A 25,040-nucleotide genomic window follows, 5' to 3' on the forward strand; every position below is an offset into this window, starting at 1 on the left:
GAACCATTGCTCTGATGTCACTTTGTGCCACCCTCTGCCCTTTCCACACTCCAACGCTACAGTTATCTTCCAGAACACTGGCTTCAGCCTTGGCTTGTCCCTCCTGATGGGCTGCCCTTTCCTCAGCTCTTCAAGGGCAGTGCCTTCTTCTGCCTGTTCAACTCTCAGTTGGTTCTTCTTTTCTTTTAGCCAATCACTCTATGTCTTATGACCTGTTCTATTTTCTTTTCTTTTCTTTTTTTTTTCTTTTTTTCTTTTTTTTTTTTTTGAGATGGAGTCTCACTCTGTTGCCCAGGCTGGAGTGCGGTGGTGTGATCTCAGCTCACTGCAACCTCTGCCTCCTGGGTTCAAGCAATTCTCTGTCTCAGCCTCTGGAGTAGCTGAGATTACAGGTGCCCGCCACCACGCCCAGCTAATTTTTTGTATTTTTAGTAGAGATGGGGTTTTACCATCTTGGCCAAGCTGGTCTTGAACTCCTGACTTCGTGATCCACTCACCTTGGCCTCCCGAAGTGCTGGGATTATAGGCATGAGCCACCGTGCCCAGCCGAGCTGCTCTATTTTCTTCATTGAGTCTGTCCCTTCTTGAAATTATTAGAATGATTTTTCACTAGCTTGTTCAGTGTGAGCTCCCAGTAAGCTCCTGTAATGCCTGGCACATAGTAGATGCTTAAGAAATCTTTCTAGAATGAATGAATGGGCTGAATGAATCATCAGGGAAGCTGGCTTGAGGAAACTTGATCTTGAGCCATCTTCTTGGGGATGTGTGAGCTCCATTTGCCCCTCTGGCCCCTGTGGGACCGAGGTAGTTATGAACTCTGCAAATTGTTGATTCCTTTGTGCCTGCAGATCAGGCACTGCCCTTGTCAGGGACCTCCTTTGGTGCTTGGCTCTGTGCCAGAGGACACGGTGACAACTGAGGTGTGAATGCAATGTCAATGATTGACTAGGACCAGCACTGGGCTGCATATTTCCAGGCACAAACTGTGGCTGCATCATTAATAGAGGCCTAGAGGCAACCTGAGTCTCCCTCCTTCCAGAGCAATGGCCATGGCCAAGTCTCCTGCCATCAATCCTTGGAGATTAGATGAAAACGGGACTGGGGCTTTGACTCTGCAAGGACTAAATCCCACCAGCGTCCTAAGAGGAGTTTTCATCAAAGTCACATTGCAGAAGATGCGTAAATCACTGTCTCCTCTCAGCTCAGAGGAGCCCTGGCAAGTAGGCAGAACTGGCCTTACTCATCCTGTTTAGAAAATGAGAAATTGGGCCAGGTGCGGTGGCTCACACCTGTAATCCCAGCACTTTGGGAGGCCGAGACAGGTGGATCATGAAATCAAGAGATTGAGACCATCCTGGCCAACATGGTGAAACCTCATCTCTACTAAAAATACTAAAAATTAGCTGGGAGTGGTGGCGTATGCCTGTAGTCCCAGCTACTCGGGAGGCTAATGCAAGACAATCACTTGAACCCGGGAGGCGGAGGTTGCAGTGAGCCGAGATCGCACCACTGCACTCCAGCCTGGCAAAACAGTGAGACTCCATCTCAAAAAAAAAAAAAAAAAAGAGAGAGAAATTGGAAGCCTGGTTGTAAATGCTCGTTGAAGTTCCCATGGCTACTGCTCATCCTAAAATCCAGGCATCCTCAATCCCTGTCCCAGCTTCATCCTGGCATTCCCTTTGCCCTTTCTCTGGTTAGAAGTAATACTGAGGAAGCAAGCCCAGCAGAAATATGGGTGGGTACTTTACCCTATGCCCACCTGCAGTGGGTGCTTTCAATTCCATTGTATTCAAAATCTAAAACTTTAATTATTATTATTTTAAAATTTAGAGACAGGATCTCACTCTGTCACCCAGGCTGAAGTGCAGTGGTGCAATCATGGCTCACTGCAGTCACAAATTCCTGGGTTCAAGCAATTCTCCCACCTCAGCCTCCTAAGTAGCTGAGAATACAGGTATCTGCCACCACACCTGGCTAAGTTGTAAGGTTTTTGTAGAGACAGGGTCTTGTTATGTTGACCAGGCTTGTCTCAAACTTCTGGGCACAAGTGATCTTCCCATATCAGCCTCCCATAGTGTTGGGATTACAGGTTGAGCCACTGCACCTGGCTCAAAAACTATTTGTTAAGAACTTAATTGTTCCAGGCATTGGACTAGAATCAGAAAACTAATAGTCTGATAATAATAATGAACACATCTGCCTCTTCCTTGGAGTACAGCGCAATGTAAAGCGGATTTCAACATACTATAGCCTGTAGTCCAAATCTGGCCTGCTGTTTGAATGTATAAATAAAACTTTATTGGAACACAGTCATTCCCATTTGTTAACACGTGGCTGCCTTCACATTGCATCAGCAGATCTGAGTATTTACAACAGAGACTGCCTGGCCTGTAGGACCTGGAATATTAATGATCTGGGCCTTTGCAGAAAACATTTGCTGACTCCACCACTACTCACTGGGCAGCTTTGAGGAAGTTATTCTACCTTTCTGTGCCTCAGTTTCTCCATCTGTAAAAGCACCTCTTATATTGGGGTGTTATGACATAGGAGAAGGGTCTAGAACAATGCCTGGAACACAGTATATGCTACAGGTATGTGTCAGGCCCTGTGCCTTGCAAACATCATTTTATCTTCCCAACAGTGTAGAGGGGTAGATCTTTTCACCATCCCCATTTAACAGATGAAAAAACTGAGATTTGACGAGCGGCAGTGATTGTTTCTTAAGCCTGTGGTAAGGATTTGGATGCAGAGGGGAGTGCTGTCAATTCTGGCAGTCTCTTTAGAGGACCCAGGAGTGCAAGTGAGATCAGCCACTGCCCTTGTGATGCTCTCTGTAGAGAACAAGCAATAAGTAGCAGATGTAATTCTTTGAGGCGAGGGCCTTGATGGGGAAAACACAGATGCTGTGAGGCCACAGAGGTGGAGCAGGCACCCTGGCCTGGGCAGTCAGGGGAGACTGCCTAGACGGGGTGATGATGAAGCTTCCCATATGGCAGAAGAGGTCCCAGGCACTGGTTTCCCTGTTGAAGGGGGCTCAGAGGTCAAATGCCTTGGGGACCTTCTCTGCTAGTTTCACCCACAGTCTGGAAGTTGCCATATTGTTACTTTGTCGCCTCTAAGTGGAGTCAGATCTCTCCTGCCCTTCAGGAGGGAAGGTCATTGCAGCACCTGGGCCACTCCATTAGCAGTCATGGGCTCCGATGACCTAGGGCCTCTCATTTCCTCACAGCTCTCCCCAGAGCAAACACATCACAAAGGGCTCCTTGCTGGTGTCAGCGAGTCCCCCTTGCTGAGGGTCATCCCCTGGTATCTATAGGAAACAGCATCCTCTGTTGCTTCTCTCACTGCTCCCGCCCTCCCTCCCCATCTCTTCTCTGGCGCCCGCAGCCACCACCCTCCCACAAGCCTGCTGGGAGCTGCAGCCCTGCCCTTAGGTGATTGCTCTGAGGTTCTCTTGTGGCGCCTTTCTCTGGGTCTATCCTGTGTCTCTCATGCCCTCTTGGGTCCATTCTGAGAACTGCAAAGCATCCTGCAGCCCCTGGATGTGTGTTTCTTGCAAATAACACTGAATCCAGCTTATTGGAAGCTGGCTATACACCAGATCCAGTGGAAGGCAGTTTCTGTTACTCAAGACTCAATAATTTAACATATATAATGGGAACATTCTACTGGCATGGCTGTTACAGGCACTTCTGTGTTCATCAGTTTTGTTACTTCCATCCTTCCATCCATTTATCCATCCTGCATCCATGAATGCCTTCATACATGTAACTTTCTAAAAGTTGGGACTACCATATGTGCCATACTAGCACCTTATTCTCCACACATCCTCAACATCAAGATAGGGCTTGGCACATGGTAGCTTGTCAATAAATGGATGCTGAATAAATGAATGAACGGGTTAATCAATGAATGAAAAATATGATAGAACGTAAGGTGTTTGGTAAACATTGCATCCCAAGCCTGTCTTTTTCCATCATCTCCCAATTTCCCTTTTGGCTAACTAGTGCTTCCCTAGTCCTAGGACTCTGTCAAATCATTCTAAAGTCAAAGATTGGGAGTGGGAAGTGGAGTTAGAACTTAATCTCTGGTGTCTGGTAGTTTCTAAGCCATGCACCCCACCCTCCCACTTCTTGGTGTTTCTAGGGCCCATCAGCTGAGCTTCAAGCTGTAGTAGAGGCAGCCACATATTCACTAAGCCCATTTTCTTTCTAAAGATAGAGTTGAAGTGTATTTCTCAGCCTTTCTTGCAGTTGGTTCGGGCCATGTAACAGAATTCTGGTCAATGGGATGTGAATAGAAGTGATACTTACCACTGCTCATGGCCAGGGCCATGAACAGTACCCGTGGTGACCTTCTACCCCTTACCCCAACTGCTGGCTGGATACAGAGGAAAGAGCAGGTGGCTCCAAGGCCCTAGAGAAGGGCAGAGTCACAAGCTGGAGGATCCTGGGTCCCCGAGAAGCTGCATGGAGCAGAGCCTCCCACCTTTACCCTACAGCTGTTAAGTGGACTTTCCATGAGCATGAAACAAGTGTGACACACAAGCACCATTACCTTTGCAGCTGATGGGCTCTGACCTGTTGCCCTCAAAAAACAGCTTCAACTCCGGGGCCTTGGTAATCCCAAACTCCTGCTGAAGCTCCTTCTCTACAGTAATGTCCACTTTGCCAAAGCCGATCCCATTCTTGCCTTTGCCCATGATCTCCGCAGCTTTGCCCAGCTCTTCCGCCAAGTTCCTGGATTGCTTTGAGGATGGGTTGTCTGAAAGAGTATAAAGACAAAATTTGAGAGGCCTTTCCTCACTCCCCATCTCCAACGGTAGATTATTTGTTGGGCCTGCTTAGCTCCCGGAACCTTTCTTGTGCTCAGCGGTTAATGGCTGAATTTTCATAAATGTGACAAGATGTGAGACACAATGGTTCATGAAATTAGACAATCTGGGAGATGTCTATCAAGGTTCTTTGGATTCAGTAGCATTGGAAACAACACAACCATGGGCAACTTTACTCCATCTCTCTGAGCTCCACTTCTCTTGTGTAAAGTGGGTGAAAATAATAGTGGTTACTTCAAGGAATCATCAGAGTTAAATGAGATTTATGTCACAACCAGCTATAATTGCTTATTGTTTTCTAAGAGTTTTACATGCATTAAGCCATTTACTCCTCTCTATAACTCTGTGGGATAGGTATTATTATTATCTCAATTTTATACATGAGGAAACTGAAGCACAACAAATGACTTACTTGTGCAAAGCCCTGTGACAGTGAGAGGTAAGGCCAGGACAAGAGCCCACTCCGTCTGGCTGTAGAGTTCTTTTCTAATCTCCACTAGGCATGTAAAACACTTGGCATAATGCCTGGCACAAGTTAAGTACATGGTGCATTCTTACTACTGCTTCCATTATTATAGTAAAATTTCTGTGGTCAAAGCAGGACCCAAGCAATGATTACACAAAGGCATGCAGAGTGGTATAATGGACATTGGAGACTCAGATGCGGGGAGGCTGGGTGCAGGGTGAGGGATTAAAAAAAACTGCATATTAGGTAGAATGAACATGACTAAGGTGATGGGTGCACTAAAATCTCAGACCTCACCTCTACACAATTGATCCCTGTAACCAAAAGCCACTTGTACCCCCAAAGCTATTGAAATAAACAAAAACAAACCACTCAATAGCATAGACACGATGATCACATTTATGGAATTGTTAAAAAGTGTATGCCCAGGGCAAAAGAAGTCTAGAGGGAAATTTTCCAAACTATTAAAATTTTTTGTTTTAAAAAAATTCTGTGGTCAGAAATTATGGAGACAGAGAGGAAGCATGAGAGCTCATGAGCGCCATCTGGTGGAACGTCCTGGAGCTAACAGGCCAAATTGAGCCCCTGCAGTTGCCCTGCATGTAATTGGACAGGGGACTTTGGCAGGTAAGGAAAACCAGGTGTGGGAAGGGCGGGGATAGGGGAGGTTGTGGTGTTCCCTTGAGTCCACCCTCTTGTCTCGAAGAGACCTGGAACTCTCCATTAAGAGATCTGATCTGGACGCCTTGGCCCCTCACGTTGCTGGGCAGTGGGGAGGGACTGGGGGAAGCCCTTTTCTGGAAGCGGTATCAGGGAGCTGGCACGTGACCTTGGCAGTGCAAGAGGCTTTTCTGGCTAAACGGAGGGGACTAAAAGGCGCCCAAGTTTGTCTTTCTTCCTCCTGATAACATTGTGAGGCTGCAGGTTCCTGGCTACCCCATGACTGAGGAAGGGGGCTGAGCCAGGGCAGGGGGTCATTGATTGTCTTTCAAGCCAGAACATTTTATCTTTTTCACTGCCGCCCACCCCCTTGGTCCATCTGGAGCACTTGGAGAAAGTGCAAATGACCTCTGCTGCAGAGGGCAAGTTCCAAGTCCAACAGAGAGGTCTTTTGTAAAGTGCCGCTCAGAAAGCAGGGCCCCGGGACAGCTGGCGCGGGCCCCGCTGCTGGTCAGCACGCCTGCTCCTGCAATGGGATCGGAAAGTGAATGATCGCTTTCATTAAACTCCCGGTCAGTGGACCGGAAGCGGGGACTTTGTGCCTCCCTCCTGGATCGATGCCCCTCCACTGCCTGCTTTGTCACCGTCATCGCCTTCTATATCCCCTATCCATCATCACCAGCATGCACTGGCCAATTGCTGGCTGCTCTGGTCCATGGGGCTCTCCCCGGCTTCCTCGTGGATGTGGCCATGCTGGGCTCAGGATTGCTGATTGACACAGAATCCGAATCTGAGTTTCTGAGGGCGGAAGCTCAGGGCAAGAGAAACACTTGGAATGATTGTCCAGATGGTAAAGCAAATTTTAGAGGTTCCACACACAACCCAGTGCCCCTGGGTGTCTGAAATGGACACCCAGAGAGAGCTTGTGGCAACCGGAGTGCTGGGGTCTGAGAGCTAGATTGATGGGGCCTATGATAATAGTAATGGAGATTCATTCATTCATTTTATGCATTCATTCATTTATTCATTCATACAATGAAACTTTTAGGATATGCCATGTGCCAGGCACTGTCCTAGGGATTGGGGATATAACAGTGAACAGATAAAAACCCCTGCTGTCACTGGAAAAGGCAGAAAATAAGCAGAATAACAAAGTAAAATACGTGCTGTGTTAGATAATATGTGCTTTGGAAAAGAACAGGAGAGTTAGAGGTTGGGAGTATTAGGGAAATTGCAAGTTTAAGTAGGAGGCTAAAGATGGCTCACTGAGAAGCAATGTTTTAATAAAGATGGAAAGAAATGAGAGCGCAAGCCATGTAGACATCTAGCAGGAGAGAATTCCTGGTAAAGGGCCAGTGTATGCAAAGGCCCTGAGGTGGGGCATGTGTGACATGTTCAAGGTATGACAAGAAGTCCATTGGGTCTGGAGCAGAGTGAGCTGGGGCCAGGGGACAGGTGATGTAGGGTCTCGCAAGCCACTGAATAGACTTTGACTTTTCCCAGAATATGGAATGGTACCAGAGGGTTTGGAGCAGAGGTGGAGGTGATCTGAGTTACTTTTTTTCTTTTCTTTTTTCTTTTTTTTTTTAGACGGATCTCGTTCTGTCACCCAGGTTGGAGTACAGTGGCACCATCTTGGCTTACTGCAACCTCCACCTCCCGGGTTCAAGTGATTCTCCTGCCTTGGCCTCCTGAGTAGCTGGGATTACATGCATGCACCACCAGGCCCTGCTAATATTTGTATTTTTAGTAGAGATGGGGTTTTACCATGCTGGCCAGGCTGGTCTTGAACTCCTGTCCTTAGGTGGTGATCTGAGCTACTTTTTAACTGGATTTCTCTGAATATTATATGGAGATTAGACAAAAAGGGAAAAAGAAAGGATGCAGGTAGACCAGTCGGAGGCTACTACAGTAATCCAGGCAAGAGATGGTGATGGCTTTGGGCCAGGAGAGTGGTAATGGAGGGGCTGAGAAGTGATTCCATTCTAGAGAGATTTGGGAGGAGGAGTTTGGATATGGAACATGGTGAAAGAGAAGAGTCAAGGGTGTCTCTGAGGTTTTTATCTGAGTGACATAGGATTATGTAGGATCTTCTATGGAAAGATGATGATGATGTCACTATCATCGCCATAATGATGATGATATTGATGGTGATGTTGATAATGAGAATAGTAATAATAACAACACGTATTGATCCCTTACTGTGCTAAGTACTTTGCTTAGTGTTCCATGCATTACCCTGGTTAATCTTCAGAACAACCCTGTGAGTTATCTGTGATTACAAGCAGGAATATCACAGATAAGGAAATGGAAACCCAGAGGTCTTACAGCTAGTATGCAGTTAGGCTGAGAGTCAACTCGAAGGCTGACTGGCTCCAAGGTTCATGCTCTAAATGACCAAATTGGCCAGCTGGTCTGAAAAATCTTTTTCTTGGAGCAGATTAATGGGGGCATGTTTTTCATTTATTCTGTTCCAGGTGGTTCCCATCAGAGCAGAGACAACCTACACAGCCAACGCCACTCTTTAAAATTTAGAGTCCGATTTTCTGGCTTCTTTCTTTAAAAATTTTGTAAATTGGGCCAGGCGTGGTGACTCCACGCCTGTAATCCCAGCACTTTGGGAAGCCAAGGTGGGCAGACCACCTGAGGTCAGGAGTTTGAGACCAGCCTGACCAACATGGAGAAACCCCATCTCTACAAAAAATACAAAATTAGCCTGGCGTGGTGGCACATGCCTGTAATCCCAGCTACTTGGGAGGCTGAGGCAGGAGAATCGCTGGAACCTGGGAGGTGGAGGTTGCGGTGAGCCAAGATTGCACCATTGTATTTCAGCCTGGGCAACAAGAGCAAAACTTCATCTCAAAAAAAAAAAAAAATTGCAAATTGGTTTTCCTTCTGGGCTCTGGAACCTTGAATTCCAAGTTTGTAGGTGTGAAATGAATGCATACACTCCTCAGGTCTCAGCATTTACATTCTGCCCTGGTCAACTGGAAATGCCAGTTTGGCCAGGTATGGAGACAATTCACGTGTATATTGGCACTTAGGCTGAGCAGTGCCCAGTGGGCTGTAGATAGACAGAGGCCAAGGATGCCCATGGACCCAACTTCTCTCAGGCCCTAGCTCATTGTCTGCCATATACTAGACGCTCAATGAATGTGAATTCCTTAGGCTATCTCATCAAACAGAGGCAGTTATGGTGGTTTACTTTCCTTGTGGCCCAGGAAAGTTGTTTTTATTTTTTTAAGTCTCTGTGACTCAGTTTCCTCATTCATAAAAAGTGGGGTTATTAATAGATCCTACATCTCAGAGTGATCCTACAAAATAAGACAAGGTGTGCAAAACTTTGGTACAAATAAACATTAGCTATTTTGATGACATAGGTGGAGACTCTTTGGTCTTGCTCTGACCAGATTCTCTCTGGGAAGGGAGGGTCCCATGGCAATGTCAGGAACCCCAAAGATCTTCCAGCTACTGATGAAAGGGAACAACAGTGACCATCACCAAACCATCCACCACAAGTTCTAGGCCTATTATGGAGCTCTCACATGGGTTTCAGAGTAAGCACATGGGACTCAGGGCCATGTTAGAATAGGCAGTGGCTCCCTGACTGTCTGCTTGGTGTGTAGATGTGTTAATGGCTAATGGACCTAGAATTAACGTTTGCCTGGTCTTTAGTAGAAAACCCCAGGTTTCCTTCTCTGAGCAGTGAAAGTGAGTCAGAGGAGGGGCTGATGGGTGATGGGGAGGTGATGAGTATAGGGACTGGAGTTTGATCCCAGCACAAGGAACTTGAATCTGCCTTTCTTTAGACCAGTGGTTCTCAATGGCGGACATTTTGCAAGGTCTGGAGGCATTTTTGGTTGTCACAATTGGAAAAAGAGATGCTACTGGCATTTAGTGGGTAGAGGCCAGGGATGCTGCTAAACATTCTACAATGCTCAGGACAGCCCCCAGCCCCACAAGCAAAGAATTATCTAGTCAAATGTCCATAGGGCTTAGGATGAGAAACCCTACTTTAGATCCAACTTCTGATCAAGCATGAAAAAAATATTCTGAGAATAACCCTCTGCCCATTCCATAGGGCCATGTACAGTATACAGAGGTACTCACAGCTGATAGGGACTTCAGGATTGTCATCAATCTCTTCCTGTTTCTCAGGGGCCAGCCACCAATTTGTTCTGACCATTGCAATGGCCTTTAAGTTTTTAAAAGATCTGTACCTCCCTATTTTTCTGGCCTCATTTCTTAGTCCTCTTCTCTTCAGAAACCCTATATCTTTAGCCAAATGGGCACAATCTCCCTCACCCCAGGGTATTTTTACTCTCTGTTCCTTCTGCCCTAAATCTGCATGGATCACTGCCTCACCACCTTAAGATCTTTGCTAAAGTGTTACCTTTCCAGGGAGGCTGTCCCTGGCCATCCTATTTAATACTACAGCCCCATCTCCATCCACCCCATGCATTCCCTATCACTCTTGTGTATTTTTCTCCATAGTACTTTTAACCATAGGAAATACTATATATTTTACTTACTTATTTATCTTTTGTCTTCTCTCACTAGGATGTCAGTTCCAGGAGGGCAAGGATGATCACCTGTTTTGTTCACCACTATATCCTCAGTGCCTACAATATATCTGGCAAATAACCAGTATTCAATAAATACTGAAGGAATGAAGGTTCCAATGATCAGCACAGTGCAAGAAGATGAATTTAGCACCAGTTTTGGTGTCAAGCTTGGTCTCAAATCCAGTCTTCACCACTTACCAGTTGTGTGACCTTGGGCAAATGATCTAACCTTTCTGACACTTACGTGCTTCATATACAAGATGGGGACAAGGTTTTCAAGTGCAGTGCCTGAAACACAGGTGCTTGATAAATGGCCTTTGTTATCATCACCATTGTTGTCATTATCATCACCATAACCATCATCACCAGCACCATCATCACCACTGTCATCACCATCACCATAACAATCATCATCACCAGCACCATCATCACCATTGTCATTATCATCAGCATAGTTAATAATCATTATTACCAGTACCATCATTGCCATTGTCATCATCACCATCATAACAATTATCACCAGCACCATCATCGCCATTGTCATGTCATCACCGTAGTTAATAATCATGATCACCAGTACCATCATCGCCATTGTCATCATCATCATCATAATCATCATCACCAGCACCATCATCGAAATTGTCATCATCATCACCATAGTTAATCATCATCATCATTAGCACCATCATCGCCATTGTCATCATCACCATAGTTAATCATCATCATCATTAGCACCATCATCACCATTGTCATCACCACCATAGTTAATAATCATTACCATCACCATCATCACCATTGTCATCATCATCATCATCTTCATCATTTTTCCATCCACATTACCATCTCTACATCATGCTCACCATCATCATCTAAACTACTCCCAGGACAGAATCTTGTCACCTCTGCCTTAGGGACAAGTGATAAAGGACCCTAGACAGCTCCTAATCTTATCTTGACCTCTCTCCACTAATGGTAGTTAGTCCTTCTCTCCTTGATTCATTCAAGTTAATGTAGATGGAGAAAATTATGGGCCAAAGGAAATCTCATTCATTCATCTATTCATTCATTTAACATCTATGGAAGCCTACCATGCTCCAAGCACAATGCTGAATGTTAGGAATCAGGAGATGAATAAGATTTGGCCCCCAACATCATGCAATGTACACGATGAAAAGCAGTTTTGATACCATATAGCGAATGCTGAGAGAGAGGGGTTAAAAAGAAGGCAGTGGGAGCATAGGAAGGCCTCCCAGCCAGACTAAGTGGGAGTGAAGGTGGGTACAGCCTACCAATGAGGGGCATAAACTTCACAATCCAGGTGAAGGAGTGTAGGAAGGATACTATGGAAGCTGCAAGTGCAAAGGCCCAGAGGCTGTAGCTGTGGGCTAGTTCAAGCAGAAGACCTTAGCTACTGAATGACCTGATCAGATTTGCATTTTAGAGGAAGTCTCTCTGGATGCATTGCAGGACAGCATTGGAGAAGGCAGGGAGACCATCTCAGAGGCTGCTGCAGTGGTTCAGGTGAGGAATAATGAGGCCTGAACCAAGGCAGTGGTGGTGGGATGGGGAGGCTGCTGCAGTGGTTCAGGTGAGGAATAATGAGGCCTGAATCAAGGCAGTGGTGGTGGGATGGGGAGGCTGCTGCAGTGGTTCAGGTGAGGAATAATGAGGCCTGAATCAAGGCAGTGGTGGTGGGATGGGGAGAACAGAGATTGCAAAGGGATTTAGAAAGTGGCATCCACAGGACGTGGTGATGGATTACATGTGAGAGTAGAGGAATCAAGAACAACCTTGAGGTTTCTGACTTTGATACTGAGTGGATGGTGGTACTGTCAGTGAAAGCAGGACATAAGAAGCAGCAGATTGTTGGGACCAAATCAAAGATGCTGAGGTCTGTCGTGGACATGTGGCAACGTCCACATGTGGACAATGTGGGACTGCAAAGAACATTGAGAGGAAAGCTCCCCCAACCACTGGCTCTTGGCCTGGAGTTCTCAGACAGAAGAGAAAGCTGGTCACCCATTAAGGATCTGAGACTGGGGTGGTCCCTGGGGGCAGTGTCTGAAAATAATCTCTTTTGCGAAGAGCCCATTTACCCTTGAAGAAAGCTTTCATAGTGCTTTCCCCAAGTGATTTGTTTTTCCAAAGGCCACTTTAGAAGGCCGGCTAGTTTTTTTAAGAACTCATTTTGAATTTAATTATGTATTGGCAGGAATCAAAGATGCAAATGTAATGAGATTAATTGAGTGTCCCTTTTAGATAAGAAAATTTCTGCTGTTGTTGAGTTCACTGCTTTGGAATACCTGCTAGTGGAAAGGCTTTAGGTTTAAAGTATGCATGTTGGTTGTGTCGAATGCAATTCAAGAATGTGAAATTGATTGGTTCCCTCTGTAGCCTCAGATTTAGTGTCAGTTCTTAAGTCATAAGAATTAAAGAACCACGAACTCACCCTTCTGCCCTGGTTAAAACAGAGCAGAGCCTTCTATTCTCATGTGGACTGGACAGGTTTCCCAGCCTTATCCATCCACTGCACCATTTTTGGAAGGGGAATGTGTTGAGGTGTGTTATGTGGTTGTGTAAATGTATGGCTCTAAGCCTTTTAACACCTCCATTGAGGGTCTCAGATTAGAAATTAGGGCTGCAGCAAAAGAGATGGTTTGGATGTTTTATCTATGTAAACCATTAGTTTACCAATTCCACAGCAAGTGGAGTGAGACTGCAAGTTTCTCTGCTCTTCCCTGTAAAAGTTACCATGAAATAGATGCACAAGTGCTGGCCTGAATTCTAGTGTGGATGAGGGATGTGCAGAACTAGCTGGAGGAGTCTTTCAGCAAAGTGGAAATGCCTGCCCTGCTCACAGGCTCATGTAAAGAAAATGGCCTAGGCTGGATTTCTCTTACAAGGTATTGCTCGAAGGGCTTTGAAGTAAAATCAAGCTGGCATCCTGAAGAACAGCCTGAGTTAGAGGGAGGTCACAAGCTTGGAACTACATTGATGAAACTTCAAGCAACACGCATGTTCAATATTGGATGGAGGCAAAAATGACCCAATTGGACATTCCTTGTGGGAACTATAAGTGTAAACGGTAGAAAAAGAAGGTGATTCATGCTTCTATGAAGTGGCAGCGTAACCTAGCAGGGGAGGCACCAGGACTCAGGGGGGCTGAGTTGTTGATGCTCCCATATCCCCAAATTTCCTCATTTAAGTGGCACCACTCACAGAGTATACCTCAAATGAGAAGGACAAGGATTGAGGAAGGAGCTTTGGAAGACCGAATTTCTGGCAGGGGACATAGACTCAAATGTCATGGGGGTAAAGCAGAGAGTGTGACAGTGTGAGGTTGGCTGGATAGGAATATGGCAAATTGATAAGCATGTTCTCTGACCACAAGGAAAAATCACAACTCAGCTTCAGCCAATTGTCACCTTGCAGGACTGTGGGCCAGTGCTTCCAGGTCTTCTGATTTTTTGAAGAGCTGATGCACATTCAGTTTTAACTGTGACATGTTTCATTTCTTTTAAACACTGCATGGGCCAGCTGCCAGCTCATGGGCTCAGTTCCTGGGCTTCCTGTTATATCCTTAGTTTCAATGTTATGGGAAAGAGGAGGAGTCATAGAAAAGAACTGTGAAAAAGGAGCCAGAGAGATACACAGGAACCAGAAGAGACTGAGTTCACTGAAACCAGGCACTAGGGGGTCTTGGCATGAATATGCAAAGAAGGTCAAGGAAGGTGAGGGCTGTCCAGTGTCCACGGGATTTGAGAAACAGCTGTCCCTTGAAAGTTAGCCTGAGCCAAGGCAATCTCTTGGAGAAAATAGTTTTTGACATTCCTGCCCAGAAGAGAACTCTTTTTCTGGTGGTTCACTGTCTGAAAGAGCTTATTCCACCAGGCTGCCTCTCAGCCTGCCCAGCTTTGAGTTGTTTCTGAACAAAGGTCATTTCAAGGCTTTTATAGCAAAAAGCAGGTGCAATGTGACTAAAGGAAGGCAATATTGTGGGTTCCCCAGGCCTGGTTTCTTTTTCCTCTTGGTGTATACAGCCATACTACATTTCCCAGCCTCTCTTACAGATAAGCACGGCTATAGGGCAGTGATCAGGCCAATGGAATGTGGGTAGAAATGATGTACACCAGTGCTTCTCACACTTTAATGTATGTGAATCACCTGAGAATCTTGTTAAAATGCAGATTCCGATTCAGTGCTTCTAGGATGAAACCTGGGAGTCTGCATTTCTATGAGCTCCTGAGTGAAGCTGACATTGCTGGCTTATGGCCAACACATTGAGTAGCACAGATGGGCATCATTTCCAGGCCTAGCCTGACCCAGAGGCACATCCTCGTCTCCCTCCCACCTTGCTGGCTGGAGGCAGAGGTTTCTGTGGAGTACTCTAGGCCCTAAGGGATGGCTGAGGTCCTAGGTAGAAGGAGACTGGTTGCCTGAATGATTGTATGGAGCAGAGCTTCTCTGCAGACCCACCTGGGACTAAGATGATATGGACCCTTATGAACCTAGATTTGGTGATTGTTATAGCAGTTAGCTTTCCCAGTAAACACAGTGATCTTTAAGATAACTAGTCAAAATTAGAGCAAAGAAGAAGTTTGAGTATTAAAGTGGGTAATACATATATAATTTATTTCTTTAAGGGATTTCATTGATCTCATATTAATTGACCCCATGATATGTAAAGAACTAATAAGACACTTGACACATTTAAGTTAGCCTATAACCTTGGATCTTATGGCAAATACTGAGAATCAGCCATTTATAACCTCCTTTTGTTTTGCTTTCTCAACTAAAGAGGTTGGAAACCTAAAACATTCACCATTCCAGACTTCTCAGTTAGAAACATCCATGGGCCCAAGTTCTAGCCAATAAGATGTTACCAAAGTGATTGGGTGCAGCTCTGGGAAAATTTGACTTTTTTAAAGGGACATAGGTGGCTGACGTATTTTATCCCTTTGTTGTTTGCCCATCCCTTTTTGTTTCTAGCTGGAACGTTCAGTGCAATGCAAGAAGCACAGCAGCCATCTTGTGACCATGAGTGTAATGTGTCAAGGATGAGGGAGTAAGAAAATAGAAGAAGCCTTGTCCCTGGCACTGTGGAGCTGCTATGTCAGGCATTGACTGCCTATCCTGCCTCACACAGTGTGTGATATCAACTCTTGGAGTAAGCCACCTTCTATAGTTTGGTTAGTTTGACTTTCTTTAAATGTCATGTTGAAATTTGTTCCCCAGTGTTAGAGTGGGGCCTAATAGGAGGTGTTTGGGTCATAGAGGTGGATCCCTCATGAATGTTTTGATGCTGTCACCAAGGTAATGATTGAGTTCTCACTCTATTAGTTTCTGCAAGAGCTGGTTGTTGAAAAGAGCCTGGCAGCCGCTGCTCCTCTCTCTTGTTCCCCTTTCACACGTGATTGCTGCACACACCAGCTCCCCCCTTCACCTTCCACCATGAGTAGGAGCAGCTTGAACCTTTCATCAGATGCCCAACTTCCAACCAGCAGAGTTGTGAACCAAATAAAGCTTTATTGTTTATAAATTACCCAGCCTCAGGTATTCCTTTGTAGCAACACAAACAGACAAAGACATCACCATTAGCAGATTCTTAATTACTTGTAGTTGAACTCTGTCTTAACTGACACAGGGTTGATGAACTGCATTTGCCTCAGTGCCACAGGGTAAGGGAGAATGGGAACTCATGTTTATTGAGCAACTTCCACATGTCAGGTAATAACCTCTCGGTTAATCCCTATAATGACTATACCACTTTCAATATTCTCGCGTTACAGGTGAAAGTGAGACACCAAGAAACTCACCCAAGGCCACATATCCAGTTTATGGAAGAACTCGGCTTTACGCTCAGTCTTGCCTGGATCCCAATGTACGTTACACCAAACCTTGATGTTGCATAAGAACCAAGATGCATGAGTGATTCAGGTTAAGAGAGATTCTTTAGAACTTACTAATGCTTGGCATGAGGTCTTTGATTAAATATTGATATCAACAACCATAAATTTCAATGACTTCTACTAACTCTTTGGCTTTGATTATCTATCACTGGGCATTACATGGAAGCCCAACAGATGATGTCTCTCACTTCAAGGCAAACTTCAAGCTTCCAGATGCATTTGCATTGGCCTGGGAATCCCTCGTGCACTCAAAGACATGAGGGAGCAGGAAGCAAGCCAGAGAACGTCACTCAGCTGCTGCAGTTGGAAGAACCACTTCTGAGGACAAGTTCAAACCATTACTTCTCCACTTCAGAGCACCCAAAGTATACAGTTTAGACTATTTTAATTGCATGACTTTATCACACTTTGTTTTAAAGGGTTTCTCATGCCTTGTGACATTCCTGGCTTAAACTGTAAAGTCCTTGAGAGCAGAAACCAAGACACTCATAGAGCCCACCCATTGCCTGGCATTGAGCTGCATAAATGTGGGGTGAATAAGAACCCAATGGTGATAGCTTCTGCCTGTGGAGTGCCCCCTGTGACAGGGGACTGCATATCTGAGCCCACTTTCATCACCACAACAACCTGCAAGGGAGGAATTATTAACCTTGTTGTACAGGTGAGAAAACTGGCGAGGATGATGATAGTGGAAGCCAACATCTTCTTAAGTTCTTATTACGCATCAGTCACTGTGCTAAGCACATTATTTCACTTAATCCCCACAATAACCCTAGGAGTTATAAATTTTATGTATGTACATATTTATTTATTTATTTATTTTGAGACAGGTTCTCGCTCTGTCAGCCAGGCTGGAGTGCAGTGGCATGATCACGGGTCGCTGCAGTCTTGACCTCCTGGGCTCAAGCGATTCTCCCACCTCAGCCTCCCAAGTAGCTGGGATTACAGGTGTGTGCTACCATTCCTAGCCAACTTTTGTATTTTTCTTTTTGGTAAAGATGGGGTTCTGCCATGTTGCTCAGGCTGGTTCTTGAACACTTGAGCTCAAGAGAGCTTCCCACCTCGGCCTCCCAAAGTGCCGGGGTTACAGGCATGAGCTACCATGCCAGGCCTATAAATGTTATTAAATTCCCCATTTTACAGTCAAGTAAACAGAAGTTCAGAATGCTCAAGATCACCAGCCCAAGGCCACCAGTCCAGTAAGTGGCAGAACTCAGCCTTTGAACGTAGGACTGTGAACCCCTGAAGCTGACCTCATCACACTACATTGCACTGGTTGGACTAGAAATAAAAGGGAGTCTGTAAATGGTTCTGGTCAGAGGGCAGCACACAGAGAAGGGAGAAAGGGCTGTCTCAGAACAACAGCCGCGAGGAGGAGCATAGGGGAGTGTGGGTGGAGGGGCAGCTTGGGAAGCAGGTGAAAACCAAGAAGGGAAAGGCACCCTGCCTCCCCTGCCCTGCTCTTCCCTGGAACCTTAGGCTCTGCCTAGCCTCTGGGAACCTGGTGCTGGTCAGGCACGTCCTGGAAGCAGGCCTTAGGGACTGACACGGAGTCAGCAATTTTCCAGGAGTGGCTCTGAACACAGGATTCCAAATCCAGTGTTCACACCTGCGGTCTAATTCTCCAAATCCTGCCATACAGAACATGGGACAACATGGGGTCTGTGGCCGCCACTTGTGCTGTGTGACCTTGGGCAAATTGCTGATCCTTTCTGAGTTTCTGTTTCCTCAACTATCAAATAGGGAGATGACTAGTACCCATCACATGGGGTTGTGAGGATCAAATGATGTCACATTTAATGAAGCGCTTAGGACAGTGCCAGGCACACCATGAATGCTCACTATGGGGAAGTTGTTATGAAAATCCCTTACATTCTGTCCCAGGGCATGGCTTGGTCCCAATGCCTCAGGAAGAAGCAGCCTGCTCTGTCCCCCAAAATGTCTGCTGATGCAAAATGTCCAAAGAACAAAAGTGGCCATGCAAATCTGACAGCAAGAGTGATGGTCTCGGCCGGGCACAGTGGCTCACGCCTGTAATCCCAGCAGTTTAGGAGGCTGAGGTGGGCAGATCATTTGAGGTCAGGAGTTCGCGACCAGCCTGGCCTACGTGGTGAAACCCTGTCTCTACTAAAAATACAAAAATTACAAAAGTTAGCTGGGTGTGGTGGCGGGTACCTGCGATCCCATCTACTCAGATGTATGAGGCATGAGAATCGCGTGAACACAGGAGGTGGAGGTTGCAGTGAGCTGGGATTATGCCACTGCACTCCAGCCTGGGAAACAGAGCAAGGCCCTGTCTCAAAACAAACAAAAAAGTGACGGTCTAAAAACTGTCTCCAGAGCTTGCCCCAGGCTGCCATCATTTATTTCTCTCTAGTTGTGTTCCAGGAACTTATCACATCTCATTTAATCTTCACTATAATCCAGTGTGTCATTAGGTTCACACCCATTTTACAGAGGAGAAAGACTGAGGCTCAGAATAATACAGACACCTCGGGTTAAAGCCTGACTCCTCTTCAGTGGGACAGAGGAGCCACATACAAATCCAAGACTACAGGGATGGCATAATATATTGCAATTTGCTTAACCTCCCTGGAGTATTCTCATCTGGAGATTGGAGATGATGCTGTCTATATATATTAAATGTCTGTTTTAAATAATATGTGTTCTTATGTGTTTAGCAATATATAAAACTCTTCTGGTCCCCACACACAAGGAGGCAGGCCTCATCCCATCTATCATCCATCACCCAGGATGGGGGCACTCACGGAAAAGCACCATGAGGAAGCGGGTCTGGTTCAGCATCTGGGTCAGGCCAGCGGGCGTTAGCACTAGGAGATTGCGTTCCTCCAGGATGTGCACAGGCTTGGTTATGTGGATGCTGGAAACACCGGCGTTAACCTCTGGTGAGCTGTGGACAGCAGAGACACAAGCGGCCACCAGCAGCAGGGGCATCCAGAGTAGGTCCATGGCTGTCCTGCAGGGGCCGGAGAAGGAACAGAGACCTTATCAACACAGGTGGTGGAGCCCCACGTCATCACCCCCACTTCCTTGTCCAGCTGGTCCATGTAGGGTGAATGTGGCCTGAGCATTTCCTCCCAGCAATGCCTACAGCTTGGCAGCAGCCCTGGAGAAGAAGCAAAGTATTAGGTTGACCTCAGGCCCAGTAGTGACTGTATGGGGAAAGCTTAAAGCAGCAAGAACCCACTGGGAGCAGCTGGATGCTGAAGCAAACGCAGACCACTCAAGCCCACTGACTTCCCAGCCACGAGGTGAGACTTGTGCAAAGATAAGGTCCCATTTCAGAGTCCTAGGGTGAGCCTCTGGATCTCAGAGATAACTGGTTCAATCCCCCATCACAGCCCCCCAGGAATCCCCCTGCCTACAATGCCCCCACTTCACCCTCCTCCAGCTCCTGCTTGAATGCCCCTGTGAAGGGAAGCTCACTACCTGCAGTGTACCCTGTTTAATTTTTGAACAAATTTTATCAAGTGTAAATATTTAAAAAGTCATAACTATAATACACACTTGTAAAAGTTTCAAGCAATACAATACAAATGTCAAGAAGGAAGTAAAAATCTCTCCCATTCTCTCACTGCTGAGAAAGTGACTCTTAGAAGTATGGAATGAATCCTTACAGATATTGAAAATACCTATGTAAACATACCTTTGAATATATCTCTATCTATCTATCTATCTATCTATCTATATATATATATTTTTTTTTTTGAGACAGAGTTTTGCTCTTGTCACCCAGGCTGGGGTGCAGTGGCACAGTCTCACCTCACTGCGACCTCCTCATCCTGGGTTCCAGAGGCTCACCCTAGTGATCCTCCCACCTCAGCCTCCCAAGTAGTTGAGATTACAGATGCCCACCACCACACCTGGCTAATTTTTGTATTTTTAGTAGAAATGGGGTTCCACCATGTTGGCCAGGCTGGTCTCGAACTCCTGACCTCAAGTGATCCGCCTGCCTCAGCCTCCTAAAGTGCTGGGATTACAGGCATTATCCACTGCACCCAGCCTGAATGTATATTTTTAAATATAAATGGAATCAGATGATACTTTTTTTTTTTTTTTTTTTTGCGGCTTGATTAGCTCTTTTTAACCCTGGATACACATGAAAATCCTCTGGGCAACATTTAGGAGAATATTGACACTCAATCTCACTCCAGACCAATTAATTCAGAATTGCTCAGGATGGGGTCTGGATATTTACATGTTTCAAAAGCTCCCCAGATGATTCTTTTGTTTTATTTCAACTTCTATTTGGGAAATTTTGAATATGTACAAAAATAGAGAGATGGTACAAGGTACCCCCAAGGTACCCATCACTCAACTTCACTTATTGTCATGACCAATGTTATTTTATTTATATTCTTGACTCTCTGCCTTGGATTATTTTGAATCCATTCCGGGAATCATGTCATTTCACCCATAAATATTTTATTATAAATATTTAAAAGGTAAGAATTTTTCAAAACAACACAACAACCACAATACTATGACCATACTTAATGAAATGCACAATAATGTCATCATATCATCAAATATCTAGACAGTGTGCGAATTACCCTGATGGCCTCATAAATTTTAAGTCTGTTGAAATCAGGACTCAAATGAAATCCATGAATTGTCATTGCTTGTTTTGTCTCCTGAGCCTCTCCCAGGTAAATCTATCATTCAGTTTGTAGCTTGAGAAGCACGTGGTCAAATGAAACCAACAAAGGGCAAGTGGAGAAAAGGAAGAAGGGCAAGTGGATAACCTGGTTTTCTGGACAGCTAAATGATACAGACCATTTAAATCTGTGTCTCAGCCAAAGGGCTCATTACTGTCAGCCCAGCCTTGAGTCCTTGATGATCTCAAGGTCCCAGAATTCACCAGGTGTCATGCCACTTATCAGCCCGGACTAAGTCTGGTACAGCGTGATGACTATTAGGTGGAACCCTTGTTCTTAGAAATAATTTACTTCCTTGTTTATTTGTTCTTTGATTCACTTACTTGTGAGAGAAACGGCTGCCTAAGAATTCTTTGCCCAGCTGGAGACATCAAATACTAGAGAGTTAGTTTTTATTCTACAGAAAATCACTTGAATAACCCCTCCTTTGTGACATAAACGTAAGGTAGGGAGGGTCACCCAGAACCGTCCTAGGCCTGACAGTCCCTTCAAACCTTCCAAACCTCCTCAGTGCCCAGAATCCCTTGCCTGGCAGGAGGGGGCCAGATCTACAAAAGCCTCAAGGGGCCTTCAGAGAAGAAACCTTGAAATTCAAGATTGTGAGACCCTCTCTGAGGGGTGTGGATGGCACTTGCTGGAGGACAGAGGACACTGGGCCAGTGACCCTGAGTCAGCTGGACACCTTCAGGGTACAGAGCTGAACCATGGGCCCAGCTCAGCCACCGTGGAGGGCTGAGCCTCTGAGCAAAAGCCAGGTGGGAGGAGCTACAGTGGGCTCCCTCTCATGTCCTCGCCTCCCAGGCCTTTGGCAGAGTGTTCGCCCTGAGTTCCTGATCAAGGAAGGGGCAGTGGGAGGTGTCAGGTTTCCTGCTAACCTGGGCAGGCTGGATCATAAGCCTCAAATGTTTCCAGTGATTCATGTCCAACAGGACGGAGATCAAGCCCCACTGGCTGGTGAGCAGAGCCCTCCACGGTCGGTCAGACTCTGGCCACCAGGCTTCCCTTTGGCTCCACGGAGCCAGCCACAGCTCCTCTTTACTCACTTGCTCACTCATTCATTCACCAAATATTTTTGAAGTCTTAAAAAATGTTAAGTACCATTCTAGGTGCTAGGGATACAAACAATATTCCTTACATCTTAGTAGTGGGAAATGCAGTGAGATAAATAGATGCAATCAATGGTGTGTCAGATGATGGTAATGCAAAGGAGAAAAGGTGGATAAGAGAAGATTCAAAAGTGTTGGAGTCAGGGAGGAGTGTTGATCTTTTCTTTTCTTTTCTTTTGAGACAGGGTCTCGCTCTGTCGCCCAGGCTGCAATGCAGTGGCGCGATGTCGGCTCTCTGCAACCTGCGTCTCCCTGGTTCAAAGGATTCTCCTGCCTCAGCCTCTGGAGTAGCTGGGATTATAGGCGCGTGCCACCATGCCCGGCTAATTTTTGTATTTTTAGTAGAGACAGGGTTTCGCCATGTTGGCCAGGCTGGTCTGGAACTCCTGACCTCAGGTGATCCGCCCACCTCGGCCTCCCAAAGTGCTGGGATGACAGGCATGAGCCACTGTGCCTGGCTGATATTTTAAAATAGGGTGACCATGGGAAAGCTTCATTTAGAAGTTGACATTTGACTAAGGGAAGCAAAGAAGTGAACTACTGTATTTGCATTTCTGGGAGTGTGGGAGAAATAGTCTCTCTCTGCCCTGCTCCTGTTTTTTCTCCCAATCTCTCCCACAATACCTGGCTCAGCTCTGCAGCATCCCAGGGCTCCCCTGAGACTGTAGCATCCACCCTGTCCAGCCCTGGGACTGTGCTCTCAGCCATCCTGCCTGCAGCCTGCCCTGACCTGCCCCTTTATTCTCTCAGCCTTGGCCCTTGGTTCTGCCGGCACCTGCCTTTCTAGCCTGACACCACTGTGGCTCCGCTGTGTCCCCCAGCCTCACAAAGTCCAAGCTCAGCTCCAACATCAGCTCCCTACCCCCTACTCAGAGGAGAGTGGCTGTCATGGGAAACTTGTATTAATGAGAATAGCCAAAATCGAGGGGCTGGTCACCAGCCATATTGTGCTGAGTGTCAACTGTGTGCGTTCCCTCCACATTCTCCCTGTGTGCATTCTCCCTGTATGCCGTGGAGAGACCCCATGTCCCAGCCACCGTGGTTTCCCGCCAAGAGGGTGTGGTAACCTCCTTACTGATCCTGCCTCTGCTTCTACTCTTTGTGCTTCACCTCAACCCATTCCCCACGCAACAATCAGACATTTCCTTTATTTTTATTTTTATTGTTTGAGACAGAGTTTTGCTCTTGTTGCCCAGGCTGGAGTGCAATCACATGATCTTGGCTCACTGCAACCTCCGCCTCCTGGGTTTAAGCGATTCTCCTGCTTCAGCCTCCCTAGTAGCTGGGATTACAGGCACCCGCCACCATGCCCGGCTAATTTTTGTATTTTTAGTAGAAACAGGATTTCACCATGTTGGCCAGGCTGGTCTCGAACTCCTGACCTCAGGTGATCCACCTGCCTGGGCCTCCCAAAGTGCTGAGATTGCAGGCGTGAGCCACCATGCCCAGCAGAGATTTCCTTTCGACACAGGAATTCCATCACACCACTCTGCCTATCAAAAGGTGCTCACTTTTACATGGTGTGCAAAAAAAGCTTCTGCCTCTTTTTTTTTTACAATCCATTCGCAAAACCGCACACCAGCCAAACTGCTCTCTGTGGTCTACCAGGCCCCACTGGCTCTGGACCCATCTGACCTTATCGCCCTCCTCTCTCTCCTCCCGCACTCTGGGGAGCCACACTGGCCTCTTCCCTTTCCCAAGCACACCCTACCTGGGGCCTTTGCCTCTGTCTGGGGCACGCTTCCCTCACATCGTCAGCCTTTTCTGGTTCTCTGGGTCCTGGCTCGAATCCACACTCATCAGAAGGGTCTTCCCGGGCCGCTTTGTCTCACCCCATCTCAGCTTTCAGCACTCTCTGCCATATCACCATTGTTTGCATCATATTTTGTATTATTATTTATGAGTGTACTTTGTTGTTGTTGTCATTTTGAACTTTTTAATGTAAATATCATTGTTCACAGCTGTTTTCTCCCCTCCAGAACAGTGCATGTACCAGATTTGGAACTCAATGAATGTTTGTTGAATGAATGAATGAATGGCCTAATTTAACTCTTACAGCAAACCCCATTGGTTCATTTCAGTGGTTCTCAACCATGACTATGCTGAGAATCTCTTGGAGAGTTTAATAAAAAATACTGATGTTCAAACCCAAACCCAGTAGGTTCTAATTTAATTGATCTGGGGTTGGGTGAGTCTGGGCATTATTATTATTTTTTAAAATCCTCAAGTTGATCCTAATGTGTAGCCATCTATACACCAAAACTGACACTTAAAACTTAAACTGGTGACTCCTGGTAGAGAAAAGCCTCCCAAGGCAGAGCCCATCAGTCAGATTTCCCATTTTCACTGAAGCTCATACCTGCAGGAAGCCAAGGCCACTCCCAGGGTTCCTGGGGCCAAGCTGGGGCTGTGCTGGGGGTGGGGCCACAAACTCTGTGGCCCTTAAGAAGGGAGGTTGTAGCCTGAAGAGGAGGCTCCTGGCTTCTCCTTGTGATCAGTGCAGGACCCGCAGACGACTGGGCATTCTAAAGAATCCACAGGCAGAAATGAAGTCCCTTCCTGGGCACACAGAGGCCACAGCAGCCTCAGCAGCAAAGTTCTGAGTTCTGGGGTTCTAGAGGACCAGGGGTGACCTGTAGAAGAATGGGCCATTGTTGAGTAAGAGGGGACCCTGCCTGGCAGCCCTTGCTGAGTTCGCTTGAAGGGCTAGAAACAAAACTCAGTGTGGGGTGCTGGGTATGGCCCAGGAGGGCTCTGAACTCAGTGCCTATAGATTGGAATTTGAATCCCAGCTCTGTCTTGAACAGCTGTATGGCCTTGA

The 25,040-nt window shown here is 46.3% G+C and overlaps 1 protein-coding gene across 2 annotated transcripts in view; it reads right to left on the reverse strand.

The window, feature by feature from the left end:
- PDILT (protein disulfide isomerase like, testis expressed) overlaps positions 1-24,835 on the reverse strand; it is a 46,875-nt gene extending 22,040 nt beyond the window's left edge. Inside the window, exons 1-3 of one of the 2 annotated variants that reach the window (XM_008956003.4) lie at positions 24,579-24,835; positions 19,203-19,411; positions 4,558-4,764 (exon numbers count right to left, since the gene is read on the reverse strand). In XM_008956003.4, the coding sequence (XP_008954251.4) occupies positions 4,558-4,764; positions 19,203-19,404 (409 nt within the window). In that variant the 5' untranslated portion in view covers positions 19,405-19,411; positions 24,579-24,835. Of the gene's footprint in view, positions 1-4,557; positions 4,765-19,202; positions 19,462-24,578 lie in introns of those variants that run through there. The other variant, XM_063598477.1, reaches the window with a different exon arrangement.
- Between the last annotated feature and the right edge of the window lie 205 nt (positions 24,836-25,040).

Source organism: Pan paniscus, chromosome 18 (genome assembly GCF_029289425.2).
Source record: "Pan paniscus chromosome 18, NHGRI_mPanPan1-v2.0_pri, whole genome shotgun sequence".
NCBI lineage: Eukaryota > Metazoa > Chordata > Mammalia > Primates > Hominidae > Pan > Pan paniscus.